This window comes from Phlebotomus argentipes, unplaced genomic scaffold (assembly GCF_947086385.1).
Source record: "Phlebotomus argentipes unplaced genomic scaffold, Phlebotomus argentipes genome assembly contig_39, whole genome shotgun sequence".
NCBI classification, from domain to species: Eukaryota; Metazoa; Arthropoda; class Insecta; order Diptera; family Psychodidae; genus Phlebotomus; species Phlebotomus argentipes.
The window spans coordinates 1,923,959-1,940,068 of NW_026776182.1; the positions used below are offsets into that span (position 1 = coordinate 1,923,959).

The 16,110-nt window shown below is 38.9% G+C and overlaps 1 protein-coding gene across 7 annotated transcripts; it reads left to right on the forward strand.

Moving 5' to 3' along the window:
- The first annotated feature begins 3,081 nt into the window (after positions 1-3,081).
- On the forward strand, positions 3,082-16,041 carry LOC132263760 (uncharacterized). 7 transcript variants are annotated; one of them, XM_059763706.1, is made up of 18 exons: positions 3,082-3,157; positions 5,534-5,588; positions 6,233-7,021; positions 8,530-8,712; positions 8,776-9,298; positions 9,357-9,527; positions 9,772-9,949; positions 10,018-10,192; positions 11,573-12,010; positions 12,070-12,734; positions 12,820-13,357; positions 13,425-13,540; positions 13,741-13,852; positions 14,051-14,481; positions 14,559-14,755; positions 14,815-14,968; positions 15,031-15,145; positions 15,229-16,041. In XM_059763706.1, the coding sequence occupies exons 3-18, from the start codon at positions 6,296-6,298 to the stop codon at positions 15,307-15,309; spliced, it is 4,803 nt and encodes a 1,600-aa protein (XP_059619689.1). In that variant the 5' UTR covers positions 3,082-3,157; positions 5,534-5,588; positions 6,233-6,295; the 3' UTR covers positions 15,310-16,041. The 7 variants fall into 7 exon arrangements, with proteins under 7 accessions (XP_059619689.1, XP_059619692.1, XP_059619686.1 ...); XM_059763709.1 differs by having other exon boundaries at positions 13,762-13,852; XM_059763703.1 differs by having other exon boundaries at positions 8,530-9,298.
- Positions 16,042-16,110: the final 69 nt, after the last annotated feature.

The window sequence follows — 16,110 nt, forward strand, 5'->3', positions numbered from 1 at the left end:
TCAGCAACGAATAAACTTCCGGAAAGGGTAGTTTTCTTACATATGTTTATGTGATGGTGGTGTTACATAATTTGGGGATAATTGTGCTATGTTTCGCATAAGTTTGTCTTCTAACTTCACCTTGATCATTTAATCTTGATAACTTCTGCTATCGTCTCGGTACATACGAAAGGCTTCAGATATAGAGTTGAAGGGGACAAAAAAATAATTGCGATGAAAAGACACATGATATTTCCAAGGCTATCAAATTGTGTATTTGCGGTCAATTCTCATGGCAAATGCTAAATGTGTCATTCTTTGTCTTGTAGGAAACTCTGAAATGCTTAAGTGGACAGTAACGAAGAAATCCGAAAGTGGAGCAGATCCAATAAGGGCTTGTGTACGACGCTCCTTGGGTGTCTTGCCATCCGCTTCTGTGCAGCATAACCGTGAGATTCGACGTCAATCATTGGGCGTGACGAGCACAGCAGTTAAAAGACATCCACACCGAGACAAGGAAAATCACTTTATCGGATCAACACACCATCTTCGTGACTCCTTTGGACCCTCCTCGGCTCTCCGAGATGTTAGCAATATCACTCCTACATGCACACCTACTCGCTCTGCGACGGTAGTCAGTGGAAGTCGGAAGAGAACAATAGCAGCCACAAATTCTACTTTCCGGCCACCACAGTATGCCTCCACTCTACCTACCTTCGACATCGAATATTCACCGTGCAACCTTCGGGCAGAGCCCTATACCACTTCTAAGGATATTGACATCACCGACTCCTACCTTGATTGTCCGCGATACTTACCAGACGATCCGCCCCCCAGGAAGAAAGTCAAGGTGTGGAAGAAGAGCCCGTCCGAACCCTGCCTGACGCCTTTATCACATCGCCTCAATGAGCTGCGATTTAGTAAAATGAGTTTCCATCCAGAGCAGAAGAGAAGAATGCCATCGCCTCACGACACTTCCATTAGTTCATCTACAATGGGGGATGTAACTCTAGATCGCATGATAGATGCTATCCTTGAGAGTGCAAAGAAAGACAAATGGACTCCTATGAACCGTCGTACCTCGACATTCAAAAGCAAAGATAAACCTGCCGACTTAAAGACTCACTTTGGGAAGTTTAAGGACCAATTCAGTGTTTCTCCAACCTACACACCAGCGGAGGATCCCGCAAGTGATCTACAAGAATTCAACCCTCATATCGTTTTTTCTCCGGACAAATTTCTACATGCGGGTGACAAGACAATCATTCTCGAGGAGAGCAGCGTTTTTAACGAGCGAGAGGTGAGAACTCCAGATTCAAGGAAGTCCAGCAAAGAGAATTGTGTCTTGCGTAGGCAGAAAGCTGTGAGAAGAAAACACCAAAAAAATCATGTCGACAGAGTGGCAAAAGAGAATCGAAAGAAAAGGCAATGTCTCATTGGATTGAGCCTCCCAAATGGCATCCCCAGCCCAGAGACTCCCATCAATTATTCTGATTTCCCAACGACAGATTCGGCAAAAGAAAGGAGACGTCAAAGCATTGAAATGCTGGCCGCAATGGACACCCCAGAGGGTTTTGCAATCATCGTCGATTCAGACCCCAAAGATGTGGGCAGGCAGAAAATGGCTGCAAAAGAGTTCCCTGATGACAATACCTCAGGCATTAAGAGCAATGAATTGCGTGCCAGCTCCACACCAACAGGTGCCTCAGTATCTCTTTCGGACGGAGGCAGTAGACGCTGCTTGACCTTCTCACCAGAGTTTGAAGATGAGTCCCTAGAGAAAAGACGTTCTGTTGCCTCATCTACCAACTCCCGTTATGGACGTAACATCACGGGATCCCTTGACCTGGCCATATTTATCGGAGAAGACAATAAATTGAACATTCACGGTGAGTGGGTGATGGTAGGATCCCAATGGACTGATTGAAATTCCTCTCGTGCGAATATTTCTCACTCATGCATGCATATTGATCCATTTCAGTTATTCGTTGTCGTGATTTACAGAGGGCCAACGGACGTTCAATCAACGCTTATGTTAAGGTATATAGTATGCTATATAATCCTGAATTATTTCGTGCTTCTACATATCTATTTTCGATTTGGCTAAAGGAATTCCATTAATAACAAATTAACATGTTTGTCTTCTGAAAATTGTTTACATTACACCAATACTAGTACTAAGTTATATTATATCTTTAATCACAGACATCCTTAGACTCTTATTAAGCATGTTCATTGACTTTTAGAAGAAATATTTAAAAAATTATTATTATTAAGTTATTACGAACATCAAGTCTTTCCTGTAGTCGGATTTTCAGTGATTTACAGTTCCTGCAATCAATAAGTAATCTTAATAATACCGAATATTACTTGTTTTACAGATTTCTTTGTTTCCAATGGATTTACCAGAAGATAAGGAGATTGGTTTCCAGAGAACAGCAGTGCATCGAAACTCAAGTCGCCCTTACTTTGATCACCGTTTCACCTTTGATTTAAGGGACTCAGATCATGCAAAGCGAATTCAACTATCAGTATGGCATCGTGACCGAGAAAATAAGTAAGTGACACTTCTATATTGATCCGCCACTTCCTGGAACTGTCTGCATTCATGGCATTTTGTGGTGTGATGAATCTCGTCATTCTATGTAATTCCTTTTGATTGCGGATGGCGTGTTTGGCGCGGAAGCGTCTGCGAATTTTAATGCAAATAAATCCCCAATGGAGCATTTACCACCAATGTTACATAAACTGTGTGGGAATTTCAGTAATTCCACATATAGACAGTCACATTCGTTCTCTCACTTCGATTCTTCAATTCTCTCGCTCCAGTAATGAATTTTAAAGGCGACCCCTAATCATTGGACTCAAGCTCGCACTGAAAGGATATGTGGAGAATTTCTCCCTCACACGTCAAGGCTCATGCGCGAGTTCACCAACTCCGGTCGCAATTTGGCACTGTTTCGTTTGTAACTCTATGGAGCAATAGCACGACTGTTTTCACGATGTGACTGCGTGTTGGTAACCCAAATTGCGGCACCGGATCGATTCAGCCATTTTGAATCAGTCCGTCTCTTGATTTTCACGCGTAAAACTTCCCGTCCTCGTGCAAATAGTTTTTCTCGCAAAAGAAACTAAAATGTGTGAATTTTGCAAATAATCATACCGCAGTTCTTCTTGTGTAAGTGAATGTGCTCGAAAGCCTTCCTCTGTACCCAGTTTTATCAATTTTCCACCTAATACTTCTTGTAGGTGGATTTTCACTATGTACAGCGAAAAAAATGCTCTTTAGAGCGAAAGATTTTGTATGAAGTTTTTAATAATTTTCGGTAGCACAATAATTATTAAATAATACGTAAATCTCGCACCGATGTCTAGTATATTCCCATAAAACATCATTCACAAGTGCTCAACATTTATTCTGGCTTTTGACTACCGACTTGAGTGGATAAATTGTTCGTAAATATCATTAAAGAAGGGGTATCATTATTTATGAGCGGATACCCCTTAATTACTGTCTTAACCGTAGCGATGAGTAATTTTTGTGGTGATTTTGGTGATGGAACTGACTGTGAATAGGAAAGAACCTCCCTTTACACCTCCGACCGATAAAATAAATTCTCTTTACCATCCCACAATCAGTGAGAAGTGATTTCGTAATTTCTCTGAAGGGAATCTAAAACTATAATCAGAAGTAAGACTTTATAAATTAGCAGAGTGAAACTCCAACTTTATCTCTCGATTAAAGAATGGATTATTATTAACGTTACTACTAATGTAAATAATAATTTTTTAACATTCTATTTTACATTCACATTTACTCATACGTGTACCGTTGAAAATTCATAATATAATGACTTTTTTCTCTACATGATGAAGAAAATTTTATTGTATCTGCTTTTGACTATGCTCACTTTCTTACCTACCTCACACATAACAAATAAATCATACATATGACTAAAGAAGAAACACAAAATTGGATTAAATGGAAAATTTGAATCAAATATAGAGATGATGTTAAGATACTAAAACTCATATATTCCATGTTTTTATATTTGGAGAAACTTTTCCCGTGGATTATTGCGTAATCATCTTATTCAATATTTTAACTTGAGGTCGGAGACTTTCTACTTGTGATAAGTGCCAAAACCCATATATTTCCAACTGTAATGCTGAACCCCAAACATGTCCTTTTCTGTATCTTGTCACACGACATTTCAGGGTATTTTCTCCCCATTAAAGTTTCTTTGTTCGCCATCAAGTAGAATTTCAAGCGCAGAGAGTGACTCACTAAAAGACTAAGAAGAAAAATATATTCAGATATTTTTACAAATTGTAGACATTTCTTAGCCCTTCTCTGTTTTTCTAAGCCATTGTAGCACAACTATATCTATAGTGCTTTACATAGCCTCTATATTCAGACTTTCACCCTCTGTGGTAAATGGGAGGAAAAGAATTTCTTATAGTAAAGCTTTAATGGAGGAATCGAGTGCGAGATTGCGTCCAAAGTGAACTCAAGTGGAATCAGAAAGAAATATGACTCTGTTATAGTGTTTAAGAATGAGCGTTGAAGATAATTAATAGAAATAGTGAAAGTAGCGACGAACGAAAGAATATACCAACAAATAGAGCAGAGTTGACTATATTTCTCGTCTCATAGAACTCTCTTACATAATTTCATCGCACGTCACTACCTCTACGTCATCTCAACTTCTGTCTAGTCGCTCCAGTATACTCATAGAATTCCCCTAGAGACAACATAACTTTTATTTAATCGATCAATTAATTGGGGAATTAAGGCATACCCTTTTGTTGCTGTGTTCAATCCATTCACTATATGAACACTCGGTGACAGATACTATCAATAGAACGTTCCCCGTGTTATATATTCAATTATGCATTGCAATAGTCCTTGTTCGACACTAAGCCCAAACAAACATCATGTCTATTCATGAATTTATATACAAAATGCCTATTTATTGTAACTTATTATGATTGGGGGCGAGGGAAGTGGTGGCACGAGGGATATTTAATGGTGCCAAAAAAATCACCCGAAATTGATTTAATATGTCAATTGGTAGACTGTATAAGAGAATGAAGGAGTAAACGAAACATTTTCCATTTTGCATTTCATATATATTGATTTTTCCCACACAATTTTTTTTCAGTTTTCTTATAATATTTTCGCGCATACATATGTAGTTATGATGACAAAAAATATAATGTACATCAACATTCTCATTACAACAGTTCTTAAACAATTAAAAATAGAGCGGGCTTCGCCTCGTTCAATTATAAGGACACGCTTTTGCAAAAACGAGAACAAGGTTCATCTCACTAAAATATCTTTATAGGCAGAAATGTGAACATGGAAGATATTAACTTGATTTTATTCAGAACGCGTTTTTCTCTTGGGTAGCATTGAATGACATTACAGATTTAAAAAATGCCGGAAGGATCTTTTTTCCATATTAGATAGTTTCCCTCCTTCGTACGCTGGGAAAATATCTCTATGTTATTCTAATTATTTTTCTTATCCGCTCCTTTACTTTTGCAGACGCAGCGAATTTTTGGGATGTTTATCATTTCCAGTTAGGAATGCTGCTAAAAAGGTAAGAACTGAGTATTGTTATTCTATTATAACACCTCACACTGTTTTCGTAAATTATATAATTGGAAAAATCCGCGTAATATATTTTGTGTTTGGAAGTCAATGGAATCTACACATTCAACCACACATTTATGTTTGAGCATTATATTTTTTTTTGGAGAAAAGTTTTCATATTTGATGCCAAGTTATTGCCAATAGAGAGTACATTAAGAGTTGCAAATGAGTTTCTGGAAGGACGTCTAGAATGTATGTATGTCTGTACATATATGATGAGACCATAGAAAACAACATAAATTCTTGAAAGTTTATTACACAAGTATAAGTTCGATGGTCTACTTTACGAAATGAGCAATTCAATTATTGACGAAGTGGTGGTCTTTGCCTCCATGCAAAGACTGTGGTAAAATTGCAGTGAGAAAATACATGCACTTTTCACCTCCGCTTTCATAGGAAGTGGGTTAAATAATTCATTTTCTTTAAAAATTAAATATATGCTCGACACAACAGGAATTTTTTGCTTAAGTGTAACGTAGTTTTACCAAAAATGTAATGTACATTTCTAATGTGAGGCTGTTTAATTTTTATCATTTCTTCAGAAATGTTTTCTGTCATTATTCTCATGATATTGAATTAATTGTTTTTCAGGCAATTAATGGATCGTACAAGTTGCAATCCCAGTCGTGTTTGACTAATCCGGTGTGTGCTGTCATGGGTGAGAACTCCCAGTCAAGTGTGGACGAGGTGATCAGCCTGGAAGAGTTAGGTGGCGAACATGCTTCCCATACTACAATTGCCTTTAGCAAGAAGGCTCTCCACCAGCGCGATGCTGATGAGAATCTCTTCCTACGCTTCCTGGAATTGGACCCTCCGCAGGATGCAACTGGGGCGAATCGGCGACAGTCCACGACGAAGTCCTCCAATGGTCGAACGCCCTTCACGATCACGAAGAAGCTATCACGAACCGGCGAAAGTCGGGGCTTTGGCTTCTCTATTGTGTGGACTCACCCACCACGAGTGGAGAAGGTTGAATCAGGTCAATGTGCGGAGCGGGCAGGGATTTGGCCGGGCGACTATGTGATCTTTGTCGATAAACACAATGTAGTGACAATGCCGGAAGTAGATATACTCAACCTAATACGCTCCCAGGGTAATAGTTTAACATTAGAGATATTTCGGCGACCTGTTCAGCAACAGCGGACTACAATCGCCGCCACCCACACAACCCCTTCTACGAGCCACCAGACGCCCGTTCACGTACATTCCCAGGCTTCTGATACGCCGTCACACCAACAAAACGGACTACAACTGCACCGCATGTCGTCTGGCACGCAGCTGGCCGGTACTAGGTCCTCCATCGCCTGCTCCAACGCCTCCATTTCCGCAGAGACCACGAAGAGGCGTCTCCACCTGCCCCAAGTCACCTTCAGCAAAGAGGTAGGACAGGGCGTGATTGTTTAGTACGACACTCAAACACTTCCGTCCACTCCTCTTAGTGCACTTTCTGTTACTCAGCGTTTCTCGGGTTTCTCACATACATAAATATATCGGAGATGTGCGGTTGTAAACTATTTTGCACATTCACACAAATGGGAAACATCTATATGGAAAACAATACTATTATATATATATATATTTGATAAAATCCAAAAGCGCTATGAAGCAAATAAACTATTTAATTCTTCAATATACATATATATTTATTTATGTGTTTTTAAGACAATAAGCAATGATTATTCAAAATATGTAATTCGTACATTTTTTTTTAGAAATAAACACTAAAGAAAATATTATCATGATGAATCCGCACATCTCCCATCATTAGAAATACATTCATTGCTATTCTCAGGACATTTTCTTTCTTTCTTTTATACTGTAAAAAATACATTTTATTCAATTTAGGCATAGAATTTATCATGAATCATTCCACTATATCTCCACACTGAAAACACATGTTTACCTGACAATAGTGAAGATTCTTAATTTCTATTGAAGCACAATGAAACAATAACCAGCGAAGGCAATGATATATTTCTCAAAATATACACGTACTGAATTTTGCATACTAAATAGATTTACATACAATTATTTTTAAAATATCCTTTTAAGTTTCAAAGTAATATTGATTATCTGTATATTCATCTTAAAGACGTGTGTACATAAATACATTGTTTTAAAGAATGTAATACTCGGAAAAATACGCTTGTAATTAGGTGAAAAGGTTGTTGCCTCTCATAAGAATATATTTGAAAGAAGTTGCTGTAAAAAGATGTGTGAGAAATGATATACCAAATTTAGTGAAATTGTAGGAAAAATTACGTGAAATGTTGTTTAATTGTTGTGATTAGCATTATTTTATTTAGTTATATGAATTGTAATTTTGTTTCACCTCCCAATAATTAATTTCTCCATAAGCTAATGTGAAAAATACCTCATTATAATTTATTTCCTCTTGTACAGTATAAAATTAACGTGTCTAATTGTAAGGTAACAAGTTTAAGGGAAACGTAACTGAATTAGTCTTGCAATATTCTTAACGTTACGGACTAATTAATGTATACACAGCTATATATATATATGGAAATGAGGAGGGAATAGTAACATAGTAACAAATGAAAGGATAATATGGAGAACAAGGAAACACCCCAAATAGCACCATTTCACACAATCTTGATTTGTTTTATATTTATCCTCCTGAGAGCCATTTCACTATACAATATTTGTGTTATAACTTTTATTATTTTAAATGTTGTGACACGTTTTTTACTTGAGTTATAATTCTTTCATTTTCATTTGTAGCACTAAAAATAAATGAGACAAATTGCTTATCAAAATTTTATGATATAATTGTATTTTTTTGGTTATCCCTATAATTTCTATGTTTGCACATGTACGCACCAGCAAATTAGGTCTGAGACGCTGTTTTTCTTCCTCTAATTCCATAGTCAATTTTACCACAGAGTGGAGACGATCAGAGACGGAGATACTTGTACCAATTGATAAGCAGGGAACAGCATTACGTAAACGCTCTCCAGTTTGGGATGCAGCGCTTTACGTCTCCTCTGAGAGAACGCAAAGACTTAATATCACCCAGCGATCACCGAACTTTATTTCAAAATATCGATGAGGTAAAACTTAAAAAATGTATGATTAGTGCGATTTCTACATTGATAAGATTAATATCTCTGCAGCTGCAACGAATATCTGAGGACATTCTCGAGCAATTAGTGCAGGACGATTTAGAGCCTCAGGTTACCTTTGCCTCCCGTGTCTACATGTCCAAGACTACGGCCATGTGTGTGGCTTACAAGAAGTACTGCAATGGACTGAAGCGGGCAGACTGTGTTCTCGTGAACAAATCACGCCACGCTAATTCGGAGTTTGTCAAGTTCATTACTGAGCCACAAGTGCCACGGAAGCGTCCCGACCTTACCTCCTTCATCCATCGACCCTTGCAGCATTTCCGTGAGGTGCTGAAGTTTATCCAAGTCACTACGTCGCATTGTCGTCTTGACAGTGATGAGTATCGAAACTTCTCTCAAGTTGTCCTGGAGCTACAGGCCGCCTACCGCGAAATAACTGTCGGTGGAGGTCTCATGGAGCCACTGGGTGAAGGTAAACCACTACTAACACTGCAAGACTTGGAATCTCGTCTCGTATTCACGCGTTGTAAACCCTTTGTCCTCGCAACACCGGGTCGCCAGTGGGTTTTCGGTGAGATGATAACTCGTAATCCCTTTAAAAATAGTATATTCAACGTATGTATTTCTAGGTGGCGATTTGTCACGTGTAGAGGGCCGTTCTGTGAAGCCGTACTGGACACTGCTGTTTAGTGATATTCTCCTATTTGCGAAAGTCAGTAGAGATCGAGTCCTATTCATAACTGAAGAACCTCTTCAACTTGTAAATATAACTGACTCCTGTTTCAACATCAGAAAAAAATGTAAGATTCCTTTTTACATTGAAATTTTCAGCACAAATTCCACATTCAAACAATCTGAAGAAGTTTTTTTCGGTTTAAAAAGCAATTGCTGCTAATTCTGAATACAATTTTTTTTTTTAATTCTTGACTTTTAAAATACACTAAAGATACAATAAAACACTTGACAATAAACATTATCATACACATAGTATACATTATTAGTATATGCAACCAACATTTTTTCTTTTTTTTTCATTATCCACAGCCACTGAATTTCGGATAACCATTGATCCTCTGGGGAAGACCGCTGAAAGCCCTACAGCCCATTGCACACCAGATCTCACGAAAACACCACGGAGGAATTCCCGAAGACGCAGTATAATTTTAAGGGCACCGTCATCTGAATTAAAGGCTGTTTGGCAAAACCTTTTGCAACGACAAATGTAAGTGATCTAATTCACTTCGCATTAAATTGTTTTGTATATTACTACTTTTTATTAATCCTGAACAGATTTCTTGTGAACGCCGCTCTGGGATCGACTCCACTGAGTAGTCCACTGGACTCTCCAGACGTAATGCAGAGCCTCATTCCCTTAAGCAGTGACATTGGAGCAGCCACGACTTCAATGGCGTCAATTAAATTGTCATCTGTAGATAGTTTAGCGGTGAAAAACAATCAGCAACAGGTGCGTCCTAATCGCATAGTCTCCTCTTCCTCATGTGCTCCTGCGTCCCCCAAACCCCCTTTCATGAACACCACCGCTCGACCGGAGGCTCCCCCTTCCTCCATTAGTAGCAAGTCCCTGTCAGCCATACCTGAGGTAGTTCTAGAAATGAGTGAACTTGCCAACACGGGTCAATCTGGACTCAGCAAATCTTGTCACGAGACCACTTGTGACAAAAGTACATATTTTACCCGCAAAGCTCCACAAATGCGGAATTTCAGTATGAGTTCCGTTGGTCGTTCTTTTATCGATGAATCGTCTTCCTCAATTCCTGATTCAATTATTCAGACACCAGAGACACCATCCGCCAACATATCACCCTCATCTTCCAATCAGTTCTCAGAGACTTTCTCCAATTTCGAATTCAATCTTCTTCCGTCCACTTCGTGCACCAAGCCCTCGCCGGAGAGAAACTCCTCAAAGCGCACGGAGAGCAGTTTCGCCGGTTCATGGGATCTTCTCGAGCTGGACTTAGATTTCCATCAAGTTAATTTAGACACGTCTTTTGGCGGGGACGTAGAAGAGTGCGTTTTCTTTGGAGACGACCCTTTCGGTGTTTTACCTTGTCGACCCACACCGCCAGATTCGCTGGATCTCTGATGATCTCCCTCTCGCATCGTGTGTATCAAGTACCTTAAAGAATTTCTCTGTAGCTTTCGATATTACCATGTATCAGATGTGAATTTTTAGAAACATTTCACAGTCCCATCTCATTGTCAATGTGCTGATAAGAATTAATTTCACATATTCGTTCCATGTGAACCCCCTATTTAAGAAGTATGTATATACTTCGAATCAACTTATATTCCAGCCTGAACAATTTTACCTTCTCCTCACTTGCCATCATAAACAAATTGTTGCTCAGTGTGCTTCTGGGTGTATGATAGAGAGATATGGACAAAACTAATCAAAGTGAATAAAATTTAGTGTATGCAAGATTTTTTGTGATAAAATGAAGACAGATACATAGAATGATTAACAAATTGGGCCTCAATAAATCTTATTAACTGTTACCACAGAAAACAAATTGATATGTAAAATGTATAATATCTGTTTTATGTTTCTTGTTTTCTCTCTTTTTGAATGAAAATAAATTTGTTTTGAAAGAACGCTTGTGAGTTGTTATTTGGCAGTGGAAGATCTGATAAAATTATATACTTTTCAAATATTCTGCAAAACGCGAATATGGCCAAGTCTATTTAATTCTTATTGTCCACTCTTTGTTGGGTGTGTAAATTCATAAGCGTTTTTTCAGGACAAATTCAGTGAAGTGTATGTGTTGAAAAATAAGAAAAACAGTAAACGTACTAAAAGAAGAACTCACGATTGTGGTTTTCTAAGGAACCCGATAGCACCTCCACTGACACATCAAAGCAACTGGAAGAGTTCATTGACGAAAAGTGTCGACAGATGAACAAATCGGGAACACCACGTGGAGGAGCTTTACACTTGGCACAGTGGATGAAGGGACAACTGGATCAAGCTATTAGCAAGCATGAGAGTGAACGAACAGCCCTGTTGAGTCAATCCGAGCCAATTGAATCCGAGCCAGAAGACGATACCATTGAAGAGTGGACGACTGAGCAAGTGCGAAAGCGATCGCGAGAGTTACAGTTGATCGACGGCAATGGGCGATGCCAAATGCTTAAGATTGATGGGCCTTTAAAGTTCAAGGATGGTGCTAATGGTAGAAATTCTCGAATGGACGATCTCTCTGGTGCAAGTGAGGTGGAAGATGAAAGCAAAAGTGCATCTAGAAGTACAACTTCCGATAGTCAAGTAGGTTTCCGTGCTGGAAAATTATATATAGATTAGTAAAATATATAAATTTTTTACAGATCACTGTCCGTTCGAGTCCAATTGCCCATGCTACAGATACTCTTTCTGTATGTCGACAATGTCACAAAAATTGCTCAAAAGGGAAACTATCACATTCTTCGACTTCAACAAATTCTCTCAAAGTGCAACACACCCAGAGAAATCTTGGTACACAATGTTGCAAAGCCAGTACCACTGCAAGTAGCATCACCAGTGGAACCTCTTTGTCAGCCTCTTCCACGACTATCACTGCCGGCGAAGTGGAATTAAGAACTACAGCCATTCGAAAAACCCACCAAACTCCAATGCCGAATGGTCTTCCAAAAAGACACATTATGTGCAATTGCAAGTGTACTCCCCAAGATTTTCACGGCACCACCATCAGTCCCGATGAAATGACTCAAGAGACATGCAGACTTTTAGACGGTGTGCACGAAATCAAGAGAGTAGGGCAATTGAATCACGCTGGAGGCGTCATAAACCACGCTAGTCCCCTTGGAAAATGCAAATGTGCATGCACGGAGTCATCCAAAAAGGATGACTCAGACGACTGGTCATTAATGCTAATTGGATTATCTCAGATAAATCCAACTTCATCATTGGTACACCAAGATCCTTTCGAGGCAGTCCCCAGCATTTCTGTTGTGCCCCCCACCCCGGACGGAACTAGCGTCAGCAGGGCATCGTAAGTACAACTTAAATTCAACCTTCATACCGTAGAAGCAAATTTCCATTATATTCTCTTAATGAAACATAATTTGCATTTTCAGCGCGCAAACGTGGGATGGTACCAAAGGTAGTAAAATGGTAAAAAATACATCTAAAGACGATGAAAACTCGCCAGAAGACGAATCACCTCACGAGGAGCCACCCTACAAAGTGTTAAATACCAGTTTAAGACGATATGGAACTCTCTCCAGTCTTGAAAAACTCCCAAGTGAAGATGCCGAGACGTACAATTCATCAGATGAAGAGGCAATTGACGATGGAGACATCAAAATTGTTACGAAAGAGGTCTATAATCTTAATGATGCAAACAACCCCTCATTGAGAAATTGGACCGCTAGAGCTGGATCTTATATGGTGGAAAAAATGTCCTTCTTTGAGGAGTCTAGGGCATTTTTCGACAAATACTTGGGACGTTGGGATCGTGATGCTGACCAACAATTAACTTCAGCGGGGATTGATGAGGAGAATTTGGATGAATGTACATCAGGTGGAACTTCAGGTGAAGAAGTTTGGGGCACCCCAACAAGTGGAGGGGAAAATGATGAAATTCAGATGTTCAACTCTGACCACACTCAGTCTGTGAGTTCTGACAAACCAGTTGCGCTATAGGAGTAAATTAAATCTAAAAAAAATCCTCTTCCTTTAGTCTCCTGAGAGATCCTCCTCATCCTTCACTGGAGACGATGATACTGAACTTATGATGGATGAACTTCTGATGGCTCCACCAATGACTGCGAGCGCAGTGCGAGGACTTTTGCCACGGTATATTTTTTGTCACTTTTCATAGTTAAAAAATTGAATTCTTTCAAATATACGTATAACGTATATATTTTTTACATATTAATTCCATTTCTATCTTAGTGAAGTCATGTTAGATTATTTCTGACAATAGTGCCACATAGATTTAGAATAAAAGAAATAATAGTGAAAATTCTTGATACAATAGTAGAACATTTACATAGTTCTAGTTACAATTATTGTAGGAGAAGATTAGAACCATTGTTCGAAGAGGATACCGAGAGTGGGGAGTCCGAAGAGGAAAACATGGCTCTCGGTCGATCGTCCATCAATCAGGTAGGTCTTTCAAATAAATCTTATTGCATTCCCATATAGAGTAACAAAGATATTATAGAATTTAATTAGTTCCTCATTCTCAGTTAATATCTTGTTAATACCCTAATAAATATCAATAGACTTTGTAGATCCTCATAGCTGGCTGTTACTAAAACGAACTCTTAGTGGTAAGTTTAATCTCTTTCCATAAATCGGCAGGGGCAAGTGGCGGAAAGAAACTGGTCAAGAAATGGACCAACTTCAAAAGATTCACCAGAAAGCACCACGTCAGAGACCCTGTCCGAAGCGACGGTCAGCACACCACGAGAACTGGAGTCGACAGTGATTTCGATGCCCACAGAGGTGGCGGACCTGGAGATAGAAGTCGGACTCAGTGTGCCTCCCGCAGTGACGAAGGTGGAGGACGACTGTGGAAGCGTTGCTGACACATGCTCTTCTCCATCTCAAATACCGAAGGATGCAAGCGTATATGCCGCAAGTACCGATCATGTCGAAAAGTTTTCAAATGCTGCGGCACATGTCGGTCTGAGCCCCCGTTTAGAGATGCGCTTAGCTCTCAACCAGGATATTATGGGGGACGAAGATCTTATAAGTTACGACCCTGGACCAGATCTCAGTACAATTCTAGGGTTAGTTCATTGAAAGCATGCGTAGATTTTAAGTAATACTCACTCATGATGTATTTATGTACAATTATATTCTGTAGACACGACCTCTCCACATACCAGCGACTAACTGGACGGGACCTTCTGACCCGCTCAGCCAATCCCAGAGTGGCCATAGTGAAAGAAGCGGGAAGCAACTCGTACTATCAACAAAAAAATTCAAAGATGGACACTCCAACACCAAATCGCAAAAAGCCAAATCCAAATACATGGAACAGTTCTGCATCTGTGGATCAAGGTTGGGAAGAATGGTTGAGATACAATTCAATTATTTTTTAATAAATCACTTTTCTGCAGCCGACGAAAAAAGACTGTCAGACCTCGAACGCCTAGCGAGACGCGAGAAGATGTACTGCATGTCTCAATTGAGGAGTGGTCAACTGGTAGCTCAAACGGATCCTTCGCAGATCAATTCACCGAGCACAACGCCAAGTCGGAGACCAAGTAAAATGTCAGTCAAGTGATTTGAGCAAGGGGAATTCAATGCACTCATCCACGTCCCTCGTCTTTTAGATTCAGCTTCCTCACGCGACGAAATTCAGAAAATCACTTGCCCAAAATATTCCCGAAGGAAATGGGAGATGATTTGAGTGTATCTACGAAAACATGTTCACCACGTCGTGAAAACGTGAGCAAAATTCATTCCATTCAATTCTCTGTTTCTGCGGTACTCTGACCTTTTCTAATCATTCATTATTCCGATGTATGCAGGACAAAGCACTGGAACGACGATTTTGGAAGCAATTGACACGCAGACGTCGTCACTCTGCATCGGAAATTTCGGCCAATTAGAGATGAAATCACGTTACCTTATTGGATTTGCCAAAGAGAAAATTATATAGAGAATTGGTGCTGATAACCTGGAGCGAAGTCCTGCAGCAACACAACTTAAGGGTAGATTGAAGTTCAATCCCACTCAACGAAAATCACCCAATAGCAAAAAAGATTTAGAGCATTATAGACAAATTTTATAGTTAGATCAAATTTCATCATCAAACTCACTCGACAATTCTAAATTTCGATATTTTACCATTAAAGTCACCTTTGAATATTACGATAGTTGAATTACCGATAGAGTTTAGTCTCTTAAAAACTCAAATCAAAGATTATAAAGTGAATTTTGCTAATAGCTAGGCATGTTAATTCGTGAGACAATTTCACTAAAATGTCTTAAAAGAGATTTTTGAATATTCTAGAAACAATTACAGCATCGAATATAATACTGAGAGATTTATGAAGAGAATATTGTGAAGCAACAATTAAATTGTTCTTATAGGCCTATTATACTGAATGCATCAATTCTACCAGAGAAAAAAAGGAAATGAAAAAATTACTCTGAACGAAAATGATTATAATACACATCCAAAACATTAATCTCAAAACATTGAATGAGAGTAGGTACTACTGAAAACCATTGCAGAAATATTTAAACCTTTAGATGTGTCCAGATTATACAATATTTTGCCTTAATTGTAAGTGATTGAAGTAGAGAAAGAACGTGTAACTCTACTAGTTTAGAAATGGTAATAAACAATGATATTGTAAATATTTCTTAGCAAGATATTGAATTACCAGCCAAATTTATTTAAATAT